This window comes from Rhinopithecus roxellana, chromosome 17, assembly GCF_007565055.1.
Source record: "Rhinopithecus roxellana isolate Shanxi Qingling chromosome 17, ASM756505v1, whole genome shotgun sequence".
In the NCBI taxonomy this organism is placed as follows: Eukaryota; Metazoa; Chordata; class Mammalia; order Primates; family Cercopithecidae; genus Rhinopithecus; species Rhinopithecus roxellana.
Window position 1 is genome coordinate 49,817,566 of NC_044565.1, and position 20,855 is coordinate 49,838,420.

Genomic DNA, 20,855 nt, shown 5'->3' on the forward strand with positions numbered 1-20,855 from the left:
ATGTAAGATACCTCCAAGAAATTCTTTGCTTTCTCAATTAAATGTGTCTTACAAAACTAACACTCACATTTAAAACTGAAAATATAAAGCAAAACACTATATAGACTGAATTTGAATTTATTGTAATGTTAGAAGTCCTTATTTCTCCCCTTTAAGAGAAATTAACATCTGAATATTTTAAACATTAAGGCCTTGCAAATCCTGCCAGTGCATTAGGCAGCAGTGAGGGGTTGAGGGGGGTGGGCGTGGCACTGTGAATAATAGTGGATAAAACAGCTGAAAATGTATTTAACATAGCTTATAGTTTTATTTCATTTTACATTATATTCCTCTTTGGGGGAAAGAAAAATACAGTTTCCCTCAGCTAGAAAAAAATTCACTCCAATTCAGAAGATTCAAACTTCAAATTCAGATTTGGTTTCAAATCACACTGATTGAATACCTGTTGTATATCAAACAGTGTCCTTGGGGCTTTCACACATGTGACCCTTCTTAGTTGAACTCTTGCTTTTTTTTTTTATTTTGAGATGGAGTCTTGCTCTGTCACCCAGGCTGGAGTGCAGTGGCACTATCTTGGCTCTGCAACCTCTGCCTTCCAGGTTCAAGCAATCCTCCTGCCTGGGCCTTCTGAGTAGCTGGAATTACAGGTGTATGCCACCATGCCTGGCTAATTTTTGTATTTTTAGTGGAAACGGGGTTTCACCATGTTGGCCAAGCTGGTCTTGAACTCCTGACCTCGTGATCCACCCACCTCGGCCTCCCAAAGTGCTGGGATTACAGGCGTGAGCCACCGTGCCATGAGGATCAGCAAAGTGCACTCATGTTAAGTACAAAATTTATTTTATGTTTATGCTGATTATATGAAGGTCATCATAGCTTAGATACAATCAAAACCCATGGGGAACAGCTTTATAATTCATTTTTCTCTTTTCTAACAAAAAAAGTAAATAGGTAAAATGGAAAATAGAAGACAGCCTATCCTATCCTGGATGAGACATACACATATTTAAATTGAATTATAGTGACTTAAAATTTAAGTATGAATATTTTTTTTTCTGAGAAACAAAGTCACAAAAACCAAAACTTTCAAAATCACCAAGTTTTGAAAACAGATTATGAAGCAGAATTTCTGGATGGTGTTTAATGACAACAGGCAACATTTAAATGCCACCTAGTGAGGAACACTGAAATTGCAGCTGAATTAAAATGACCTTTTATTTGCTTGGACAACAAAAATTTTCCATGATTTTGCTTTTTTGAAACAATGATAAGAAATTATTTTTTAGGCAATAAGATACTAAGTTATATCAACAAACTGCATGGGGTATTTCCACAAGGAGAGGATTTTGTTCCCTGATCTAGTTTACGTGACATTTTCCCTCACGCTTGCTTTCTCTGAGCTGACGCTTCTTAAACTGACCTAGATGGTACCTTATCTCAACTGACTCAGAGTTCATTCAAAAACATGATATGGTGACATGGATTCACTGACATGAAATCTAGGCACTCTCTCTACTCTTGCTCACATTCTTCTTCACCCAAGGTTCCAGAGTGATTTTAGGATATCTTATGCCAACCCCATGTGCCATCACCTCTTGGAAACGTAGGGACAACCAGCTATTCAACTACACTCCTATTCTTTTGCTTGACAGCCTCATGTGGCCAAATGATAGGTGAACAAAGCAGTACAAGCACTGCTCCCATGTCAACTCCATCATCAAATGGAAAGCATATCTTGGTTTTGCTCAGGATCTTTGAAGAGAAAGGAACACAACAGGTACCACACATATATAGGTAGCCAGCATTCATGGAACAGCCACCATGGGCAGGGCTGCACCCTTTTTTAAATTGGAGGGAATGGAATCATAAAAGCACAGAAGTGTGATATAGCATGATGTACTGGGGAAACTGGAGGTAGACGTTGTTTCTGGAATAGAAACGATGTGCACGTATAAAGTGCATGCATGTACACATGTAAATATGTGTTATCTCCTAGGGACTTCTTGAAAATTGGTAGGATTATCATATCATATGTTCTTGGAAACATCTGTTGACTATTTCTATACTTCACAATAAAAAGTACAAGACTGCAATAGCATAAACGCCAAAAAAAAAAAAAAAAAAGCATAACCAGCAGAAATAATTGAGGCAGATACTTCATAATGTCTCAGATGTGAAAACTGGTATCTGGATATTTAGCAAAAAATATTGACTCTGTCAAACGAACAAACCTGGAACAAGAAATGGCTTCCAAATGGAAATACAGAAATCACAATAAACGCTGTTTAAAATGCCAGATCCAAATGAAATATTGCCCGCACAGATATCACTAGAGCTTATTTCTTACAAATGCACCATTGAGCTAAAGGTCAGGTCCTGTGTCTAGGGACCTTGTCTAAGCTTTTATGGGGTCATTATTCCTGTGTGTATTCCCTCTTTTTAGCTAAATCAAACTCAAACACAGAAGTGCTGTTTCAATAACAACAAGGTTATACGTCAATGAAGTAAAGTCCATGGTTTTCCATTGTCTCAGGATTTGCTATCCAAGTTATTTATGTGTTCAGTGACCACAGGTAATCAGATGTCATGTGCAGCAGAAAATCAGGTTTTCAGCCACTGGGAAATACCAACAGGATAGTACTGCAGACAATGGTAGTCACTCCAGAGGTTTCCCCACTGGTGTGTTGAAGTCTCGTTCCACTTTCCGCTCTACCAATCCAGCTTCAGATCAGCCTTACTCCATGTGTATTTTCCTCCTCGCTTCAGAAACATCTTTTCATCAAATCCACTGAATTTTATAGCTTCTTCTACACCAACATCCAGGATGGACTTGGAAGGGTCCTTCCGTCCCTTTCTACAGTTCAGAAAGCGCATCTAGAAAATTCATAACAGAAACTGGTATATATTTCCATGTGATGAATCCTGTAAAATTCAATCTAGAGTATTAATCCCAAATAGCTTTTGATATTCCAGTCACGTCGACAGATATTTTTTGAAATCTGTGGCTGATATTGAACCCCTTGGACCCCATCTCTCTACTTAACCAGCTCATGATCTGGTGGAAGAGGCTGGGCTAAGCACAGTAGACACCTAAGTGCACGATAAACAGAATGATATGCACTCCGCATGGGCAGATGTAGCTCCGCTGGGGGAACGGGTAATCAGGAGAGGCTTCCCCCAAATGCTGACATCTGAATTATGTGTCGAGATTTTAAACTGGAGGGAATGGTATCATAAAAGCACAGAAGTGTGATATAGCATGATGTACTGGGGAAATTGGAGGTAGACGGTGTTTCTGGAATAGAAACGATGTGCATGTATAAAGTGCATGCATGTACACACGTAAATATTAATAAAGGCTTGTTTTGAGAAAGGGAGAATCCAGGATGTAAAGAAAGGCTCTGCTGAGGCAGGCAGATGCCAGATCAACAAGAGTCTTCTATGACCTGCTAAGGCTCTTTGTTTTAATCTTATTCCATCCTTTTTCATTTGTTTTATTCTGTCCTATTCTACTCTGTAGGCAGAAATGATTTCTTCACACTCCTTACGACCTACACTGAGTGTTTCGTAGGAGCACAAGTAATACTTGTTGAAGCAAAATGTTATTCAATTGGTAAAAGCAAATTTTGGTTCAACTATGTGTTTTCCAAATTTGTGGAGACCAGCTAGTTTGTTGAGGGATGCTGGTCAAAATCCCTAGTCAATCATAATAATTTCCACTCCAAAAATAAATTGTTCAAATTTTCCTCTCTACCTTGGACCCAGAAACTGAGTATTTTCCTTATCACCTTTTCCCTTACGCTCTATTAAGAAAGCTTATATTGTTAAGAAATGAAATGGCTATAAACAATGATTGGTTAACTTGAAAATAACAAAATACCAGGTGGGCATGGGGGCCCATGCCTGGAATCCCAGCATTTGGGAAGGCCCAAGAATTCAAGACCAGCATGGGCAACATGGCAAAATCCAATCTCTACAAAAAATACATAAAAATCCAGTTGGGTGTGGTAGTGCACACCTGCAGTACCAGCTACTTGGGAGGCTGAGGCAGGAGGATCACCTGAGCCCAGGAGGCTGAGGCTGCAGTGAGCCAAGATTGTGCCATTGCCCTCTAGCCTGGATGACAGGAAACCCTATCTCAGAAAAAAAAAAGAAAAGAAAAGAAAAACAAACACCAAAAGTGACAGTAAGCATTTCTCCAAAAAACAAATCCAATTTAAATATGGAACTCAAGGTGGCTGGAGCTCATTTTTTAAAAATACATCTTCAAATGGACTTATTTGTCCTTTGCTAGAAAGAGTGGCAAAGGTTATAGCTCTAGAAAAAAAAAAAAGGCAGAGGAAAGGGGGAAGTGATTTGTTTTTCAATTTTGAGAAGTGTGGGTTTCCCTCTTCCTTTGGAAGGCAGTGGGGGTAGGAATAATGTCAGTGGTGTTTGGAGCAGAACCATAAGCCTCTCCTTACCAAAGCCAAGGTTTATCAATCAGAAGACAAGCTGGCTGTGTCTGGTTTCTCCAAGATAATGAGAAGAGTGATATGGCCTTCCTCCAAAGTAGGCTGGATGCCCTATCTCATGAGAGCCTCCAGCCCAGGACTACATAACAGACGACTTTGTTGTGTGTGATAACGGGTTCCATGTGACATCCACGGATGCATAGCTATATGGCAGACAATATCACATGGTGCTCAGTGCAAATCAATGCTGGGACCTGGGTTCAAGCTTGTGCTGTTCCAGTGTTTAGCTCCACGTTTGACCCTGAGAAGTGAGGGCTCTGGCATAATCGTAATCACTGACCATCAAACTGTGAAGTGCTAATTAAGAAGGACAAATAGGTACCAGATAATTATGCTTATGGAACTCAACTCTGCCACTGCTGCTAATTAATTAGTTAAGTGATAATTTTATAACTCATTGGAAATACTCACATATTCATCCAGAATAAGGTAGGAGTCTTTCATCTGCAAAGGAGAAGTTAATACAAATTTAGTTTCAGGTGCATTTCTCAGTATGTGAGCTCAACTGTCCACCCGGAGTGTTTGCATTGTATTATTTTGGATCCAGCATTTCTCATTTCCCTTGAGCTGCCTTTGGCATGGCCCTCGTAAGACAAAGCTCTGTTTGTGTGCATTCAGTTTCCAACAGATCATAGCAGGCCTGGATTCTCTGCTCTCTGCTGAAAAGGTCAAACATCAGAACCTTCATCCTGAAGGCTTCCCTGACAGTGAACTCCAAGGCAATTTCCCCATCCCTTCACACTTTTGGAGAGCCCTTTTCTTCTTTACATGATATTTCCAATGACTGTGTCCACCATGGATCTACTTTCCCCCCTTTTCAATTTATAAAGCAGAACTCTTGAATGCTACTTTTGGGAGCTAAAATGTGGATTTACCTGAGGATTTTAATATTACCCTAACATTACTTGTCAATAGTTATGCCTTCTACAGGTATGGAGAAGCTATACCAGTACTGTTGATGGGAAGGTATTCCTTCTATCCCTATTCTTGTAGATAGGGGTCTGCAAAATTGTTTTCTGTAAAGGGCCAGATAGCAAATATTTTCTGCTTAGCAGGCCACACAGTCTGTCACAACTAATCAACTGTGCTTTGCAGCCCAAAAGCCACCACAGATGATACATAAGAAAAATAGCTTGGCTGGGCTCCTCTGAAACTTAATTTATGGGCCCAGAAAAACAGCTTTTACATAACGTTCACAGGTCACAAATACAATTCTTGTTTTGATGTTTTCCCTCACCAACTCTTAACTTGCATCCTGTACTACAACAGGTGGCAGGCCAGACCCGTCTCTGGGGCCAGTATTTGCCAACTCCTATGGAGGGATAGGAGCAGACCTGCTATTGAATGTCTACTGGGGTACCAGTAGCATCAGCATCATCTGGGAACTAGTTCCAGGTGCAGAGTGGTGGGCCCACCTCAGACCCACTGAGTAAGGGTCTGCCCTTTCACAAGATCCCAGGTGATTTGATGAAGTTTGAAACAAACGGGCTAAAAGGTTCACGGGCTTTGAGGTCATCAAAATTCAGATTTGGCCCCAATACAAGTCAGGTAAATGAGCACCTACCACTCGGCCTCTTGGTGTATACAACGGAGATGATAAAACCTGGCTCATGAAGCATTAGTGAAAATAGCGATGAGCCAAAGGGATAACAGTCCCTCTTACAAAGGAGGTACTCAGCCAGATTTTCTTTAATGTCATATTAACTATTTAATTAAGATGGAGTTTTAAAAAATCAAATAGTGCATAGAGGAAAACCTCCTCTACCCCCTCTCTCTTCTTTTTCACGGTCATCCTGTCCGCCATTCCGAGATTTTCTTATTCGTGTTCACTTCAACATTACCTTTTAAACTTGAACCATTTACCTAGAGCCTCAGAAGTCTAAAACATAAGGAATGAATGTCTGCTCTTTGAGTTCCTAGCATTACTTAAGCATATGGGGTAGAGATTTTCCTGTATGTGTATTTTTGGATGGCAGATGGAGAAGCTGTTTTTAAAATAATAAAACTAATACTTAAGTTACAAAATTTTAAAGTTCAAAAAGTTAAAAAGGTGAATAAAACTACTCATAATTCCACTACTCCAAGATAACCATAGAAATATGTAAAGCTGCACTTTTTTTACACATTAGGATTAAACTTCAAATTAATTTTGCATACTGTTTTTTATCTGTACCTACTATTATATTATCAGAATTTCTCCTTGTCACTTAAAAATGTTTGGAATATGCTTGTTAGTCAGTGTAATATTTCATTCTGTGAACCTACAGGTTTACTCATTCTCTTTATGCTGAATGACAGGCTATCTTTAATTTTTTTGGTATTCTTCTTTTAATTTTTTTATAAGACTGAGTCTCGCTCTGTTGCCCAGGTTGGACTGCAGTGGCGCGGTCTCCGCTCACTGCAAGCTCCGCCCCCTGAGTTCACACCATTCTCCTGCCTCAGCCTCCCGAGTAGCTGGGACTACAGGCACCTGCCACCACGCCTGGCTAATTTTTTGTATTTTTAGTAGAGACGGGGTTTCACCATGTTAGCAAGGATGGTCTCGATATCCTGACCTCGTGATCTACCCCCCTCAGCATCCCAACGTGCTGGGATTACAGGCGTGAGCCACCGCGTCCAGCCGGTATTATTTTTAATACTGCAGTAACATATCTTTACATAAATATTTCTCTACATCTGTGAATATTTCATGTTTTAAGGTAGAATTTCTAAATTCAAATATGTGGCTATTTTAAAGGTTATAAAGTTAGCAATTCGTTTTCTAGGAAAGTTGCAATAATTTATACTGTTGCTAACAACATGAATTTGCCTCTTACTGCAACTTTATTCTTCGTATTTTATTTTGTATTTCTTTGAATATAGACAATATCAAATGCCCTTAAAATGTTTATTCACCATTTGTTTTTCTTCTGTAAACTATTTATGTCCATTGCATGTTTTGCTTTTTTGGTGTTAATAGATTCTTATTGATTTAAATAACTTTTTATATATAATACTTTATTTTATACAATTCAGTATAACATGTTAACATATTTCACTTTTAATTTTATGATATGTGTGACATATATTTTTAATTTTATGGATTCAATTATACTATCATAATTTTCTTTAAAGTTTGTATCTTTCATTAATAAAGAGGTTCCTTATTAATGGATTTTTTTCTGTAGCTTCTGAGAACACATCTTTAGATCCCCTGCTTCTAGTAATACCTGAGAGCTCCACAGTGTAGACATGCTTTGGCCAACCTTGTTTTATCTGTGTATGAAATTTGAGCTAATAGGATGGATCTAATTGTCATTCCATTAGAAAACTAAACAGGAAACATTTCTTCTATATTCTATGCAACATAACAAAATTATACATAGAGATTATTCAACTAAATAAAGTGATAATGTTGATATCAATAGAGTGGTATTTGTTAGTTCTTTCTATGTTTAGGGGCTATGTCATACATGTATGACACATAGGGACCTTATACATATATGAATCATACATAAAGAATATCTACATGAATCTATGTACAATTGTATAATCTGCAAAGTACCACTGTAACCATCATGGATAGAGAAGCTGAAACTCTCCAAAGACCCTGCAGCTGGGAGGTGGCAGAGCCAATGGCAGCCCTCAGCCTGATCTGCCGACATGGCACTCCTCCCATTTCTCACCACGGAACCCTCTAAAATAACAATGTGTGGGGCCCTTGGCTGACGGACTTCTCTTTTGGGAGTCAATCTGAATGTATGATGATAAAACAACTTTTGCTTTATACAACCTTCTGGTTAGATTCAGGCACCAAACAGGACACTTCTTTGTGGCGCTCCAAGAATCTTTCAAATTCTTCATCACCAATAACAAATCTTTCTGCTTCTCTTAGAGCATCTTCTCCACAATTCTCACCCTCAATTAAGAGGCACTGGAACACCTGAAAGGCAATGGTAGCATTTGCTTTGCAGAGAGCTTTCCATTACGTTTTCCCCCAAACCTCACTCCCCTTTTTCAAGCTTTATTTCTTCTGAGTAAAGAAGACTCGGTGGCCGGGCGCGGTGGCTCAAGCCTGTAATCCCAGCACTTTGGGAGGCCGAGACGGGCGGATCACGAGGTCAGGAGATAGAGACCATCCTGGCGAACACGGTGAAACCCCATCTCTACTAAAAATACCAAAAAACTAGCCGGGCGAGGTGGCGGGCGCCTGTAGGCCCAGCTACTCGGGAGGCTGAGGCAGGAGAATGGCGTAAACCCGGGAGGCGGAGCTTGCAGTGAGCTGAGATCCGGCCACTGCACTCCAGCCCGGGCGACAGAGCGAGACTCCGCCTCAAAAAAAAAAAAAAAAAAAAAAAAAAAAGAAGACTCGGTGAGCTGAGGAACATTCTAGAGCAATATTAATTTGGGAAATGAAAGCTAGCCCTGAAATTTAGGAACATGCTGTTAGAAGCACAAACATTCTTAAAATATAAACTTTCAAAAACTTGTCTAGATTATGTTTGATTTTTATAATATTTTCTGACAAAATAATGGGTATTTATTGAAAAAATATAAACTATAAAAGAGCATAAAAAATAAATCATGTGCAATCCCATAACCAAGAAAAACACATTTTAAAAACATTGTTTTCTCTGCTGATTTTTAATGTATTCTTATGAAAGCCTCTAGTGTATGTCTGTTTCTCACTTAAAATCTAAGAACAGTTTTTCAAAATCATTAATATTCTCTTTTGACAGTCTTTTAAGTGAACAAATGTGTATGTATGAGCGTGTACAGTGTATTATTCTATACATACTACCATTGTTTGAAAATAAAATTCATTCCTACAAAAGGCAAGAAGTGAAGAGACTTGCCCAAGGTGACAAAGGGTGACAGCTAACCCAAGACAGACCCAGGACAAGCCCAGATCTAAAGGGTTTCAATGGAAAGGATTATTCTACACAGAATTTCACTAATATCATCATCTGAACCACTCAGATGCCACTGTAGTCAGATGAGAAGAAATTGTCAACACTTGAATGTTGCCTTTTTTGCTCACTCTTTATTTTTTCCCCTTCTTTTTTGCTCCTCGGTCTTTTGATATTTGCCTCCACTGTCCCCTTTGCTATTGGCTTTCATGGTTTCTTCCTTAAAAGACTGTGAGCATCTTGGGAGGGGTCGTCACCCATCCCCATGCCCCACCCAGGCTCAGGGTAAGGAGAGGCCTGGCAGGGAGGGAGTGCCCTTCCATGTAGGTTTGAATCATGAGCAGGCTTGACTATCAAAGAAAACATACATCACGGGCATTTTTCCCCAGGGACTTTGACTCCAGAATCAGCCAGCTAGAATGGAAGGGCCTCTGCAGGAGAAAACCAATCTGTAGGAGCTGGAAGGGGAACAATATTGAGGGCGGGGTTTGGGCATGGAAGAGTAGAAGGAGCTCCCTCCTGCCATGCTGCTGGAGCAAGCCTACAGGTCACAACAAAGCCTCCCAATGAGCAATCATATGCTCAGTGCTGTTGTCCCGGGGACACGGCTGGTGACACCTTCCAGCCCACAGCCTCATGGTGGAGGAGGCAGCTCAGGAAACCAGGTTCTGAGTGCAATGTACGATTGGACTAAGAACAGGCACTTGATCCAGGAGCATCAATTTACATCAATTGGAAGCCTGCATATATCAACAATCTGGTTTCCCAAACAGGCAGAAGCTAGCCTTCCACCAAAAGAGTCAGGATCTTGATGGCAAATCTAGAGTGAATCAGATGAATGGAAGCCGGTGTAGGAGTCAAAATATCCGAGAAAGGCCATGAGACAGGAAAACACCAATCTTGGGGAAAAAATACTTACACATCTGAAAAAAGGACGCCAAAAGACAGCAATGAGGAAGACAGTAACAGGAAACATGGGGCAGAGGAGAGAGGTAGGGACAGGAGAGGGGCAGGCAGGAAAGTCAACGTCTCTAAGGTAGCTTAGCCCTCCAGCTGGAGCCTCTGCCTTCCTGGTGGATCGTGTTCCTGTTTTTCCTATAAGACCTCTCTCTTTAGCTTTTCTCCAGTTCCTTCTTCACCTGGAAATGAGGCTGATATTTCATGGCCTTATACATGTAACCAAAAGTTCAAGTTCAACATACCTATTAAAAATTTTTGAAAGTAGCATCTCCAGCTTCCCCTAACACATTTCCACATATTACAGGACAGCTTCAGGAAAATGATAGAATATCCCTTTCCCTCCTCCCTAACTCTATCTGGAATGCTGACATGGGATTTAAAGAAACAGCCAAGGCAGCTTTGAAGGAAAACCTGTTCTTTGTGCAGGCAAGCCCTCTAGTCTGGATGTGGCTTTCTTCTTCAGGTCTTTGCCACCTATGAAAACTCTTTCCATTTTTCAGAGCACAGCCAAATGCCTCCTCCTATACGAAGCCTTCGCTTAAGCTCAGCCTCTTTTGCCATTTCACGGTATGATAGCCCACATAGCTTTCTATTATGTGACTTTTCCCACATCTCTTTTTGTGTGTTTGTGCTAGCACTGAGCTCTGCATCTCATCTTGTATTGCATCTATGCTGGGCTCCAGACACAGGTGCCAGGTGGCTATACAAGAGTCCCCAGGACTGCTTGTTAGAAATACATGTTTGTGCAAGCCTTCCCTGCTATGCTTGCCTTCACCACAGGCCCTGTTTCAGGACAGCAAGTATGAGGCCCAAGAAACTGCTTTTTAAACAGCCTCCTGAGTTGACTCTGACGAGCAGTCAAAGGTAGAAAACTGGGATTTTAGTCATGCATGTCTGCACACAGTGGGAGCTGCATATGTGGAGCTGGCTTGCAAGTGTGTGGACTTTAGGCTTTTAGTAGCTGGTAGTGGCGCCGGCCCTAAAGCATGAATCTGGGAGTAAAGGTCCTGTTTTGCTACAACTTGGGGATGACTTTACCCCTAATGTCTTCTAGAAATTCACTGCATCAGAATTTATGAGGAACCTGTATCTGTCCATTCATAAGCCAAGAGTTTTAAAAAGAAATGTAGGCTTTCTACGAACATATTCTTCCAAACATTTCCAAGCACTGAGCGTTTATTTTTATGTTTATCCTCACAATATTTCCAAAGGAAATCATTTCAAGTTTTCAGAAACGGGAAGTAAGGCAAAGAAAAGTATAGTTTTAAGTCTAACAGAGCTGAAAGACCAAGAACCTGGCTTCTGGACTGGCTGGCGAGGTCCAGAGTTCTCTTGTGTCAGTATTATTTTCAGTTTCATTGGAAAAAGTCATTCCTGAATGTTTTCTTGAAGGAAATCAGCAAAAGCGACCTTGTGTACTTACTTTCCAGCGGACGGGGTTTAGCGCTTTGATCTGTTCCGTCATGTCCTCTTCCACGTTGAAACGATTAATGACAGAATTTATCTTGAAAGCGACTCTATAATCCCTACACCACGTCCTCAGCTTTTGAAGGTTTTCCACATGGTTCTTCTTTCCTTGGCCACGGCCAATAAGGACATTGACTTCCTCATCAAAGCTGTCACAGGAGACAGCGAGAATGTCCAAATATTCACCTGAGGGAAAATGATCATTTTAAAACTTTTCTATCCAAGCACCAAGCCCCTCAGGCTATTATATCTCTTGTGATAAAATATATCTTGTCTTAATTTTTAAAAAGACACTTTTCCTTTTACCCACAAAACTCACTGAGATATGAATTATACTTTCTTCTTGTGTCAAATAAACTTGAAAAACTAAATACATACTTAAAATAATGATGTAAATACTTGATTATTTGAAAACTCTGCACATGTATGTGTGTGAGCACTTACTGTTATATTTAAATATATCAGGTTTTTCATTTATTCCTGCATACAAAGTATGTAATTTCTGAGGCAGGTAGATATATTTGGATGCCTATAGACTTATTTATGAACAGTTACAAATTTACTTCTTTTTCTTTCCATCACACAGATAAAATTGCTCTGCTGAAGAACCCTAGTATTTTTGCTAAGTTCATCAGCTTCTTCTGGACATCTCCTTGCTAGTTGATTCATCATCTAAATATTTAGAAACACTCTAGGTGATGTCAGGGACAACTGTGTCAGATGCCAAGAAAACCAAGAAAAAGGGAAGCCTGATGTGGGAATAAAGTGTAAACAGACCCCTCCTTGCAACATGGTATGTGAAGAGCTGTGATAGCATGTCATTTCGGGAGTACAGAAAGTGTTCACAATTACCTTCGCTTTGGTTTCTGTCACGCTAGTTTCTGCTCTACCTCTCTTATTACCCCTCCAGTTTCCTCTGCTCCTTCATGCTATCCACTTATCTCTTAAGTACAGGCATTCTCGATGGCTGAGTCACTCCTTGCAGTTGATTAAGTCAGAGTTTTCCTAGTTTTGTGAGTTTTTAAGGTTGACTGCTTTTCTTAAAATTACTTTCAAATTATAGAAGCTGGAAATTCCAAAAACTCTTTAAGCAGCTATCCTCTAGTATTACAAAAAGAGTCATTTTGACTCCTATTTTGGGCTAATTTTATGTTATCCATATGTAACGTATGCCCTCAAAACATCTAGCATAAACTGGAGCCAGAATAAGGCAACTGTCCATGATTTAAAACAACTCAAAACATTCTAAAAATTGATCAAATCGATTCCTAATGGCATATCACACTGTGAAAAGGCAAGTCACTGAGCACCTGATCTCCAAACAGACCAGAAATTAAGTTCAAAACCAAAAACATAGAGACTTATCAGTTATGCTAAAGTCAGACAAGTCATCTGAGGATCTGTAAGTCAATTGCTATATTCTGCCCCCTTTCCAACTTTTGCTATATGTCCATGATAACTATCCTCCTGTTCTCAGCTTTTCCTTGCCAGAGCTCTTGGGAAGAAAGATTTAATGGAGCAGATCTGTTTGCTCAGTCCCTATATCTTTCCAGGAGAACCTGGAACTATGGTGGAATCCTGGCCAACCCCTGCATATATGGCGACTACAATATTCTACATATCATTGGTGAGGTGTATAAACCTGGGGCAATGGGGCGTGTTAAATCAACTTGTCAAGACTTCTCAGGATTGTTTAGCAAGATCCACGACTTCCTTGGTTGCATTGTTGGGGTCCTGAGTTTCAGTTCCAATAGCTGGTTACATAGCAGCATGTGCATAAATGACCAGCCCTGTATAAAGCCTCGAAGACTCAAATGGACCTTCCTATGCAAACACATTCCAACTATGTCCCTGTAGTTCACTGCTAGAGAGAAAGTACAACCTGTGAGGCCTGGGATGGAGGAGGACTCAGAGCCTGTGTCTGGACTCTCTTGACTCTGGTGATATATGTCTTCACCCTGCTGTTTCTGTTCTGTATCCTTTATTCTAATAAACCCTAGCCATGAGTATAGCTGGCTATTGAGTGTTGGAAGTCCTTCTAGCAAATTACCAAACTTGGAGAGGCAGTGGGGTTCTAAAACAGCTCTCTTCATCTACTCAAGCACATAGACCCATCCCTGACCCATTAAGCCAGAGGTGGGAAATTAGCAGCTTATGGGCCAGATAGGCATCTATATACATTTGTTCCTCACAATGCCTAAAAGTATTTCTAATTATTTACAAATACTTATAATTGTCTATTTTTGATCTATGTTTAATAATTTGAGGATGATCCAAATTATCCTGCTGCACAAAAATCAATGAAACCTCCTAGTTGGCTCTCCACGCATGCACTATAGGAATAGGGCACAATGCTTCCCGTTCTCCAGTCTTTGTGCTTTCCTATTGTCTCCAAGGTGCTGACAGTGACTTTTCTTATATACTTCTAAATTCACTAATTTATACCACTTTCTCTCACAAGCCTGAGAAATTCGACCTGGACATGCAGCACTGTCCCTGATCTGTACACCACAAGGACATCCTGGATGACTGACCTTGGAGGAAGGGCAGTGGCTGGGAACTACCCAGAAAATCCTGCCAGGTACTCTCCATCACACTGCTTCCTCAGTTTCTTTTTTCTCTCTCTGAGTATGGTTCCCAAAGTTCACTTTTGAACCGCAGACCCCCTGTGTGACAAAGTGCCTCCCTTCACTACCGTTTCGGTTTTACACACTGCCTTGTAGGCCTTTCCTGATTCACCTGCACCTGACACCTTGACTCTTCTCTACCTGCTTAACCCTTATCAGATGGACCCTCCAACCCACATCCACAGCGTCCCTCCCCCACAGTCCATGTCCGCACCATCACAGATGGCGTACCAGAGATGTCTCAGCAACATCCTCAACAGATTATAAATGCAGCTTCTCTTGGAAAGACTTCAAGTCTTGAACGGCTCATATAAACAAGAACAGAGAATTGTACTGTAACAGGTTATACCTGTTTCCCAACATGACAGTCCATATAAGAAGAGCTAATGTTTTCCAAGCCCTTGCTAAGTTTCAAGCACTGCTCTGTGGACATGACATCTGCCAAAAACTGGGAGGAATCTCAGCAGACTTAGAATTCAGCGGTTCTTAATTCTGGCTACACGGTAGAATCCCTTGGAGCTCCCCACACTGGCCAATCCACACACCACGAGGTTCTGATACAATTAGTCTATGGATCCAGTCCAGTCCCAACAGAGATATTTTATTACAAAGCTGTCAAATGTGTTAATTTTCCTACCTAGTGTCTAAACTAAGGCCATAGATCTTGCATTTGCTAAATTGCAATGTACAAGATAGTCATCTCAGTAATAAGGTCTATTATCTAACTTGCCAAACTTATTTACTGAGAGCCCTAAGGAAGTAAAACTGCCATAATGCCGTGCACAGCTTGAAAAGCGATTAGAGTAAGCCAGATTAGTTTTTCCTCCCTTCCAGTTCCTCAGCAGGTCTGGCTGAAGGCCCAGGACGGAAGGAAATGGAAGACATAACAACAGCAGGAAGAAGAGCGCCATCCCATGAAGCACACCATAATTCTGGAACCACCTCTCTCGGATCAGGCTTCCGTTGCTCACGATGCTCACGCTGGGCAGCCGCAGCTCTGCTTTGCAGAACTTCACCAACTTGCCCAGGTATTCTCCCCGGTCGTGAAGAAATGGCTCTCCACCTGAAAAGTTGATCTTCTCCATACCTGTGCAAGGTGATACATGAATTTTACCACTTCACAAATATACATTATTATTTTAATAGCAAAAGGAATATTTTCTCAATGTAAAAAAAAGAAATAACATTTTCTCATTATCTTCCCCTCCCCTAACCCTAGTTCTTAACACCAATCCCACCCAATGGGAATAGCATATGTTTAATTCGGGGTCTAAACAGGGATGCAGGGAATTGGTTACACAGATGAATAGAATTGCTCAGACACCAAAGGATACAATGAGGCAGCACCAGGATTTGCAAAGCAGAAAGCCATATCCCCGCCATGTGGCGTGACTGTCCACAGGTCAGCTGCTGGCCTGGGAATAACACTCCTCCTTACTCTGCATTTCCCATCCCCACTCCTTGTCCTGGATTCCGTGTCGCCCCCTCTCTTGGGCTACTCCCTTATTTTAGAAAATCCCTTTACAGGCTTCCTGAAAAAAATGTAAAAGCAGGAATCTGGAACTTATATTACTGGAATATTGGAGTTTCTAAATTTAACCACTATTTTCTTATCATCTTCCTTTCTATGTCTATCCTGATTTTTTGGTCTCATTTTGGCAAGACTTTGCCTTTTCGTCTTTCTATTAAGATTTTAATTTTAGATACCCCATTTTTAGTTCCCCAGACACTTCCATATTCTGACTATTCCTTTCCAGGCATTCTATTCTGGTTTCATATATGCAATTCTTTCTCTTATCTCTCTGCAATTACTAGTTACAGATTTTTTGGGAAGTTTTCTTCTTCCTACATCCTCTCTGTGTATTTGTTTTGGTGTCTGCCTTTTCTTTTGATGTTTTTATTTGTTCATTTAAATTTCAGTGTGGCAAAAAATAGCTGAATGGAATTTATGTGATGGAGGGAGGGGCTGGTCCAAAGGAGGGTTTCACTAGAGAGAGACAGATAAGTAAACTGGTTTATTCACAGGAAAACCTCCAACTGCTAATATCCTTGGTCTTTACTCTGGGGTCATTTTGTTTTCTCAGAGAAGAACATCTGTCTCTTGCATGTGTTACACACCCACCTGCCTGCATTCTAGGAGGATGGGGTCTATGCGTTACACACCCACCTGCCTGCATTCTAGGAGGATGGCGTCTATGCGTTACACATCCACCTGCCTGCATTCTAGGAGGATGGGGTCTATGCGTTACACACCCACCTGCCTGCATTCTAGGAGGATGGAGTCTATGCGTTACACACCCACCTGCCTGCATTCTAGGAGGATGGGGTCTATGCGTTACACACCCACCTGCCTGCATTCTAGGAGGATGGGGTCTATGTGTTACACATCTGCCTGCCTGTGTTCTAGGAGGATGGGCGTGTGCGTTATACACCCACCTGCCTGCATTCTAGGAGGATGGAGTCTATGCGTTACACACCCACCTGCCTGCATTCTAGGAGGATGGGGTCTATGTGTTACACATCTGCCTGCCTGTGTTCTAGGAGGATGGGCGTGTGCGTTATACACCCACCTACCTGCATTCTAGGAGGATGGAGTCTATGCGTTACACACCTGCCTGCCTGCATTCTAGGAAGATGGGCCTTTGTGCCATACACCTGCCAGTCTGCATTCTAGAAGGACAGACCTATGCGTCATACACCTGCCTGCCTGCGTTCTAGGAGAATGAGCCTGTGCAAACCTCTTTTTGGTCTCTCTTAATCTGTATCTGGTCTCACCATACATCACCCAAGGGAATATGGTTAAAGCTTTCAACTCTTAAATAACCCATGGGGAAGGAATTATTATCTGGTTTTTAGTGCAAGAATTGAAGCCAAGAAATGTTAAACAACTTGCTGAAAATCATAAGACCAGAGAAAAGTAGAGCTAAGGTACATGCCTAGACTCCAAAGCCTGGAGTCTTTCTAAGTAGAGAAGCCTCCAGGCTGGTGTGCCTGGAACAGCTTTGGTTTATGGTAGACAAAACAGTATCTGTGAGTGAGTTTTAGTGCCCCCTTTCATGATCAGACGTCTCTATGATTGGACAGTGAGACGTTATACCACCTATTTATGATCCATCATGCTGGGAGGCAGCTTGAGTGACTCTCATTATAACCCGAAAACCAAATAAAACATAATTACCTAAGTAGTGTGGTGACGTAGTGGCAGATAAACTGTAGAAAGTAAGACAGGGGCCTGGCCAGTGGCACAGAACTGCTAACAATTTTGAGGACTATATTTAGAAGGGATGGAAGAATAAGGAAATGGAAGGAATAGAATTTAGAGGCATAGTTAAGATCTTAGACAAGGAGTAATTGATTTGCAAGAGTGTTAACATGCACGAGTGATCATATTACAGCCCAGATCTGATGCTCATTATTTTTAATTCTATTCAGTCTTTCTGAATAGAATTTCAAAACAGTTTAAAAGGCCAGGAAAGTAAATAGTATATTGTAGAAGCATCTTTAGCCAGAATAGTAAATTTTAATTTTAAATACAATATATAAAATATATATTAAAATTTAAATTTCAATGTAAATTTAAACCTTTAATTACCACTGACAGAGCAGGAACATCATCATCTCAGACAAACACTATCACTTCAAGTTCCAGCTCCCTTTCTAGCCTTATGCATTTCAAGGAAGTCACTTCTCTTCTAACTACAAGCAGCCAAAAAGAGCAGACAGTAAAACACAGATAAGACAGCTCCAGCACAGAGAGAGGTTGAGGGGAAGTCTCTTAGGTAACTGTCAAACTTCATTCTCATACAATGGGCCCCAGTAAAACAGTGGGCCTTAATAAGCACATTCGTTTCTCTTCAGTGCTCTAAGATAGGGAAGCTAAAAGCAGATTTAGGGTGGGTATGCCTGCAGCTGCAGGAAGATGTATGGTAACAGACACACAACTCTCCCTCCCAGATAAGCACAACAAAGAGAAACAGAAGCAGTCCAAGCCTCTAATAAACTCTCCCACCCTAAATCCTTAAAACTCTTGATCTGTAAGAAAATGGGCTCTGACCTAACTCAGTCACAAGCCCCTCTCAGGTTTGTTTTCTCTAAAATAAACCTGTCCTTGACTGAGGAGCCACCTTTTGTGTTTCTTTCCTCTTTCTTTAATTCTTACAACCAAAAAATTAGGTTTCCTCCATTATCTAGAAATCTCTCTTACAGGAAAATACAACCTACATTGTCCTGTAAGCATTTCAATTAACTTTGGTTTTATTTACTTAAAACAAGAGGATATTATATAAAAGTATTAATTATAACTATTAATAATTTATCTTTTATGACAAAATACATGAACATTCCCTTGTTTGTGCCTTGTACCAACTTTTGAGATTGGTTTATCAGTTATCATTATTATATAAAGATAATTTTAAAGATCATGGAACTGATACTCAGAAAAGCTAAATGTCTTGACAAGTCTAGTAAATGTTAGAGCAGAAACTCAAACCCCGGCCTTCTGAATGAAAGTTGAAATTTCACTCAACATGTCTCCTTATTCACTCACTCATGCATTCATTCATTTATCTAAAACATTTCTTAAGCCTCTATTACATTCTAGACATTCTGCCAGGCATGAAGATACACAGGAGGGTAAAATTCAACCTTGGAATGCAATTTCTTTGAGGAACCAGATATTAAAAAAAAAAAAAAACTGAACAAAATAGTACATTTTAAAACGCTGCAAGACACATTTGTAGCAAGTGCCATGAGTTCACAAGTGAAAAGTAAAGGGCATAATAATGGCTGCAGAGAACCAAGGAGAATTCAAAGGAGCTTTGAAAGTTCATCAACAAAGATTTGAGGACAGACATTCTAGGAAGAGACAACAATATGACCATTGTCTTAATGATTTTGGTGTTTGGAGAAAATGAGTGTGACTGCTTTGTGAAATTCACCAGGATGCACACCCAGAATATGTGCAATCTGGTGCATGTATGCTATGCTTTCGTTAAAAAGTTAAACAAGGAGGGAAAGAAGCTAGAGATGTTGCTGAAGTTACTAGCTGAGAAGGTACTCTAAGAAAGACAGGAAGACAAGGATGGAAAGAAGGACAGATCTGGAGTGGAAGATGTTGCATTCGAAGGTCACATGCTGAGTACTCTCCAAGATGCTGCCAGTTACTAACGTGGTGATACTCAGTAAGCAGTCTTGAGAGCTAAGTCCTTGACATATTTACTAAAAAAATTGTAAGGCTTCCTATTAAAAGAATATACACAAACTCAAATATAAGATTCAACCACTGCTGTTTTTACGTCAAAGTTTTTGTTTTTGTTTCCAGCTTTCCTAATAGTAACTGTTTCTAGAAAACCCAAATTCATTAGTGTTGTGGGCACACTCAGAAAGCGGTACAAACTTCCCAAACCGCCTCTTTCCAAACACCGAATGTAACAGGGACCTGCCCTTTGCATAGACCCCTGCTTGCTTCCACATGGCAGGAGGGACAGGTTTGCTCCACAAATCCCCTGCTCCAGGCCAACTCTGTGATTTAGGAAGGACTAGGTGCCCACTCCAAAATTCACTGAATTATTTTCTCCTAGGACAACATGCTCACCGTGCAATGGCAAATGGTGACCTTGAGTTTTGGAGCAGCTCACCAGCTTGTGCGTGCCCCCAGCCCCTTCTCGCCTTACCCCACTGCCCAATGGTTGAGAATCCTGATTTCTGTCTGGGACCATAGACTCACCAGCTTCCTTAAGCAAAAGCAATCCTCTCTTTGCTTCCTCAAGGGGCAGCACAAAGGATGTTTTGGCTGTGTGGAAACAGAAGCCGCATTTGTAGTTGCACTGGCGAGTGAAGTGATAGTTGACGCTGGTTGGGGTGGTGGACAGAGGAGGGTCCTCTTCCTCCTCTTTGGTCTCATCTGGCTCTCTCCGGACCAGCTGCTGCTTTATCCTCTTGGAAGCTAGCAGCCAGGTTGCCCTCAGCCAGCAGAACAGCGGGACAAGGCTCCTCCACAGAGAGCTCAGAGGTTGCCTGAACACACTCAGGAGCTTCCCAGCAAAAGCAGCAGGCGTGAGTACCCACATGGTGGCAGATGCCTGCAGCAGCAGCAGTCCCTGTATGCCGGGGACTCTCTTTATATAGGGGTGGAAATCAGCAGTCTCTGAGCAACCTGTCATGGGGAGCAGGACACACCTTCTTTGACTAACACTCAGCTGAGTTAGAGTTTCGATTTTTCCACATATGAAAGTGAAAGTTGAAACAGGGCCAAGACTGAAGACTAGAGATCGGGACCAGCATTCCTGGTTTCTCTACTCACGGCTGCCTCAGACCACTTGTATTATAACGGTCTCTCTAGCTTGATGTAGTTACAGATGAGGATAGTAGTCTCTATCAATATCTAGCTTTCTGTCTGA

At 41.0% G+C, this 20,855-nt stretch overlaps 1 protein-coding gene across 1 annotated transcript; it reads right to left on the reverse strand.

The window, feature by feature from the left end:
* Positions 1-283: 283 nt before the first annotated feature.
* RSAD2 (radical S-adenosyl methionine domain containing 2) lies at positions 284-20,655 on the reverse strand. The gene is made up of 6 exons (XM_010359224.2): positions 20,183-20,655; positions 15,383-15,544; positions 11,787-12,016; positions 8,287-8,436; positions 4,926-4,958; positions 284-2,874 (listed from the first exon to the last, which is right to left on the reverse strand). Exons 1-6 carry the CDS (start codon positions 20,616-20,618, stop codon positions 2,710-2,712), a joined length of 1,176 nt encoding a protein of 391 aa, XP_010357526.2. The 5' UTR covers positions 20,619-20,655; the 3' UTR covers positions 284-2,709.
* Positions 20,656-20,855: the final 200 nt, after the last annotated feature.

What these genes read in the sequence shown, in the direction of transcription:
- RSAD2 (XM_010359224.2), bottom strand. Translation starts at nt 20,618, where the DNA reads ATGACAGGTTGCTCAGAGACTGCTGATTTCCACCCCTATATAAAGAGA. An exon ending in GAGGTGGTTCCAGAATTATG is followed by an intron (nt 12,017 to 15,382) that starts GTGTGCTTCATG and finishes ATTTTCCCTCAG; the next exon opens with GTGAATATTTGGACATTCTC. An exon ending in TAAACCCCGTCCGCTGGAAA is followed by an intron (nt 8,437 to 11,786) that starts GTAAGTACACAA and finishes ATTGCCTTTCAG; the next exon opens with GTGTTCCAGTGCCTCTTAAT.